This window comes from Sinocyclocheilus rhinocerous, unplaced genomic scaffold, assembly GCF_001515625.1.
Source record: "Sinocyclocheilus rhinocerous isolate Xijiao unplaced genomic scaffold, SAMN03320098_v1.1 scaffold348, whole genome shotgun sequence".
Classification (NCBI taxonomy): domain Eukaryota; kingdom Metazoa; phylum Chordata; class Actinopteri; order Cypriniformes; family Cyprinidae; genus Sinocyclocheilus; species Sinocyclocheilus rhinocerous.
In genome coordinates, this window is record NW_015635025.1 from 1,221,637 (window position 1) to 1,226,555 (window position 4,919).

Genomic DNA, 4,919 nt, shown 5'->3' on the forward strand with positions numbered 1-4,919 from the left:
ATTGTCCATCATAGATACACAAAAGACACCAGCAAACACCCCTATATTTTTTTTCTTTTGTAGTTGGCTTGTTTTCTTTTTTGACCAAGTTTAGTAGTAACCTTTGCACCTCACTCTGTCAAATTTGAGATTTGTTTTCATCAATTCAATACATTCTATATTGTACATTTTGGTACAGACATCTACAAGCATTTGTAGATCACTACAGATTTTTCCTGAAATCTCTCATTTAGTCATATGATGAGCATTTTATATTTTTTACATTTTTCATACTCTGAAAACTCTTGTGAAATATTGAATATATCAAGGCTTTCCAATTGTGCTCCTGGAAGGTCACCAGCAGAGTTTAGCTCTAGTCCTAATTAAACACACCTGAACCACCTACTCAAGGTCTTTAGTATTACCAGAAACTTCCAGGCAGGTGTGTTGAAGCTAAACGCTGGGCCCTCCACGAGCACAATTGGACACCCCTGGAATCATCATTCATAATCTACTAATAAGCATATATCATAAATAAGAATACAGACACCCAGTAGATGTACGAAGAAATATCACAACATATAAAATACTTAATTCAAACAGAAATCAGAGAACAAAAACACTACAGATTTTTCCTGAAATCTCTCATTTAGTCATATGATGAGCATTTTATATTTTTTACATTTTTCATACTCTGAAAACTCTTGTGAAATATTGAACTGGAAGGCCACCAGCAGAGTTTAGCTCTAGTCCTAATTAAACACACCTGAACCACCTACTCAAGGTCTTTAGGATTACCAGAAACTTCCAGGCAGGTGTGTTGAAGCTAAACGCTGGGCCCTCCACGAGCACAATTGGACACCCCTGGAATCATCATTCATAATCTACTAATAAGCATATATCATAAATAAGAATACAGACACCCAGTAGATGTACGAAGAAATATCACAACATATAAAATACTTAATTCAAACAGAAATCAGAGAACAAAAAGGAATGGAACACTGACCTTACTGAACTTTCTTAGAGCATAACAAGACGGGAACGATCAGTTTAATTGTTTCAGACAACAAAAGTACCTTACTATGTAATAAAGCATTGGCTGCATGCTGATTATTTCTCTTGCACTTTTTGTAATGGCAATAAAGCATTAAAATGTAGAAAATAGTTTTTTTCTATCAAAAGCATTTAATAGTGTATAATGTTTTGTTTGTTTCTTTGTTACAACAAGACTTTTCAGCTATCTCTGATAAGACAAGAACAGGCCTAGCCAAGTTTTTTCCTCCAAATTTATTTTTTATAGTCACTATGTATTACAGTCTTTTTCCGTCTTCCTGTTTTTAAACCAATTATCTTGTCATTGTCTTTTTCAATTAAATGCATGTGACATTTGTTTTAACCTTCATATTGCTAGTGCAATGACTCCAATGATTGTATGTGTAATTCTCACTGATAGTCAATACCAGATCTTAATTGAAAAACACTGTTGTCCAACACTTAACTGGTACATAATTCAGTTAAGTGTTGGGACACATGCTCAAGGATAGATCATTTGTGGCAGATATTTCTTTTAGAATGCAAGATTCACAGATTTCCCTGTGCATTTTCCCATCTAAGTTATGTACTTAGACCTAAACTAATCCAGACTGCATGTGCATGTGTAGTGGGTAAGGGTGGTATATCAGTGGGGACTGGCCGTTTGAAATGTAATAGTTACTGAAGTTGTGGACTGTCATGTATGGTGCAGGTTGGTAGTAGCAGGTAACATTACTGGCATTGGGAATGATGTTCTGCTCACCCAGGACTTTAAGTGCTAGGATGGTAATCATATTGAGAGTCTGGCGGCGTTCATGCCCCATCAAGCACACAGTACTCTCATTGACCACTCTCCGAAGGGTCATCAAGAAATCATATTTACTTTTCTCCTCTCCAATAAAATGGTTGCGCAGGTATGATTCAATCTTGCGCTGCTGCTCATTCACATCAGGGAAGTCAATAAAAAACCGTGAACACATGTAGCGCTCAAGTGTCTTAATTTCTGTTTCACAGGCAGGTTTGAAGTCCCGGACAAGAAGATTACTGTACTTGAGCAGGCCTCCACCTCTGATCTCTTCAGGGTTGCGTGTTGCTATTAGCCGGTAACGTAGGTGGTCCATAGCTTGCTCAAAGTCACCATACATGCTCTCAGCCAACACTGTAATGCAAGGCAGCTCTTTTGAAGGGCGTATGGGCTCGTTAATGTCTGAAGCTGATGGGTCTGATATCTTGGAAACCACCTCCTCACTTACTGATGACATAGATGTTTCTAATGTATGTGACACTGATACTGCAGAGGGTTTCAAACCCTGTGAAAGTGGTTCTGCAACTTTAAAGAATACTTCAGTGGGTTCTATGACATCCAGAGATATAACTGATGGTTCTAAAACTGGTTCTGAGATTCTAGGAGATTCTAGATTTGCTGTTGAGGATATGGAAGGTTCTAGTGGCTTTGACAAATGTGGTGCTGATACTGTGAGGCTTTGAACTTCTGGTAAAGAGACAAGTAATAATAGTTCTGGAGGTTTTTTAGTCTGTGGACTTGGCACAAGAAGTTCCTGAGTCTGCAGAGTGGACACAGGGTAGTTATGAACTTGAGGTGATATAACATGTTCGGAGTCTGAAAAATTAGTCCCTACTACTAGTGAGTCAATAGTAAGGTCTGCAGTCAGTGGCTTTAACATTTGAGATGCACAATTTGTTGCCACAGTGACTGATTCTGAGGGTTCAGTAAGATATTTTGGTGATGTGGCATCACAAGACTTAGTATCTTTCTTTTTGGGAGAGGCTGAGTTGAGGTCATAACTGTCATTTGCCTGAAGTAAAGGCTCAGAATTCACATTAATAAGAGGTACCATTGCCTGACACTGTGCTGTCTGAACACTTTCATTAAAAGGCTGGCTTATCCTGTTTTGATCTTTGAGGAGATTACTGGGATTGGACGTAGGAATTAGAATAGTGACGTGAGTAGCTTCACCAGTTTCTGGTTCTGAAGTTTGCACTTGACTTTGAAGGCTTTCCTCTAGTGATAGACTCATGTACAATGTCTCTTCTGAATGCATACCATTCTCTGGAGCAGCAACAGTAAAAGCTCCGGTACAATTGTCTAGTTTTTCAGACTCTTTAGAGTCATTTTCTGAGGCACTGGATAATTCAAAGCTTTTTGTGGTAAGACCTGACAAATTAACCTGCATAGGTAATGATTCTTTTGGGTAAGCTTTAGGTGGATGCAAAACCTGACAAGTATTAACATCTGAATTATTTGACACTGATTTTTCTGGTGAACACGGTACAAGAGTTGTCTTTTTGGACATTTTCTGAGGAGGTTTGGGTGAGGAGTGCTTGAGAACAACCATTTGTGAATTTTGGCTGTTTTTCTTGGCAGGGGGTGGTAAAGGATACTCCGCATATGATTCTAGTGCTGATTGTGTAAGAAATGCAATGGGAGCAGGTTGGAATGTGCATCGCTCACCGAAGGTCCCTGTTGTTGAAAGACAAGAGAAGTCTGTATGTGCCATTTCAAGCCATGGTTGGGATTTAACTGGCTCTATGTCTAACATGTATTCTGTTTTGTCAGAATCTGTTTCATTAATATATGTTTTAACAGTGGGATCTGTTTCCTTACCAGACATAGTTTTTACCCCAACTAGTTCATTTCCCTCCCCTGAGTCCATACCAGTTTCATTTGTATTTACTTCGAGCAGTGTCTCCGTTTGCAAAGACACATTTTCATGAAGTTCATTCTTTTCCTCCACATGCACCATTACAGAGTGCTCTGATATTTGTTCCATAGATACAGGTGTAGTTGTTGTTGTTTGAGCCATCTCTGTTTTAACATCTTTGTCTGTTTCAAGTGTTGGTTCTCGTTCTGAATATTTAGACTGCTCTTTCTGACTCATTTTACAATAACACTGAGAGTCACAGTAAGTCTGAATATCAGTTTTGCATGACACGTCAATGTTACTTTCCTGGTGATGCCCTGTGTCACAAGAGCTGAGGAATAGTTCATCCATTAGGGAGGTCTGAATTCCGTGACTTTGAGCTAAAGAAGAGTCCTGGCCCTTTTGCCCTTCCACAATCTTACTCTTTTCTGCATCCAAATAAGATTGTAGCATACTGTCCAGGATGATCTGAAAGGAATCCACACTGAATTCAAACTGGCGTCGTAAAGAGTTGACAAACTTGAGCTCCACATTCTTACCGCTATTGTTTGAAAGGGAGATAAGGCTCCAGCGGTCATACTCAGTGAACACCTTGACCATTTTTTGTACATATGCCTCTTTCATGGTGAGAGCTGTAATCTTATCTTTGTTGACACCTTTAGGTAGAAAGTCCAGCAGACAGCCCAAAACCACCTCCTTGATAATCTGGAAGTCCTCTGGTTTGGGAAGCTCCACACCAAAGATGATATCCAAGTCTTTGTAGCTGGTGCCATTCTCTTTGACCAGCACATGACTGGCTGTAGAGCCATTGAGACGGACATCTCTCACCTTGATTTTCTTCAAAATCAGTCTGTCTCTGACCACATGGATTATGTCTTTAGGCTTGATTTCAAGGGTTGGGAAATTACCCCTACCATGAATGGGAATGACCTCTGTAAGAACTTGGTCCAAAGTCTCCACCTGTTCTTTTGTCAGTTTGTGAAACCGGCGGTCATCTTCCATCTCTATTATGTTCACAAGATCTGGGAGGAATACAGACAGAGAGAAAATTGATTATAGATGGGCAACGTATATAACATTCTAGTTAATAAAGTGCAATATAATGGCCACATTTGCTTGTTGTCTTTTTATGTAATGACCTTTATGCTAAATAAAAATGTATTCAGATACAAAACAACATATCATCGGTATAAATACACAATTTCATTGGCACAATATTTCACATGATGTACTAAACTAGGT

General features: G+C 38.9%; 1 protein-coding gene across 1 annotated transcript; it reads right to left on the reverse strand.

Moving 5' to 3' along the window:
* Window positions 1–1,264: 1,264 nt before the first annotated feature.
* Window positions 1,265–4,679, reverse strand: LOC107746180 (uncharacterized). The gene has a single exon (XM_016560295.1). The coding sequence runs from the start codon at window positions 4,677–4,679 to the stop codon at window positions 1,611–1,613; it is 3,069 nt and encodes a 1,022-aa protein (XP_016415781.1). The 3' UTR covers window positions 1,265–1,610.
* Window positions 4,680–4,919: the final 240 nt, after the last annotated feature.

What these genes read in the sequence shown, in the direction of transcription:
- LOC107746180 (XM_016560295.1), bottom strand. Translation starts at nt 4,679, where the DNA reads ATGGAAGATGACCGCCGGTTTCACAAACTGACAAAAGAACAGGTGGAG.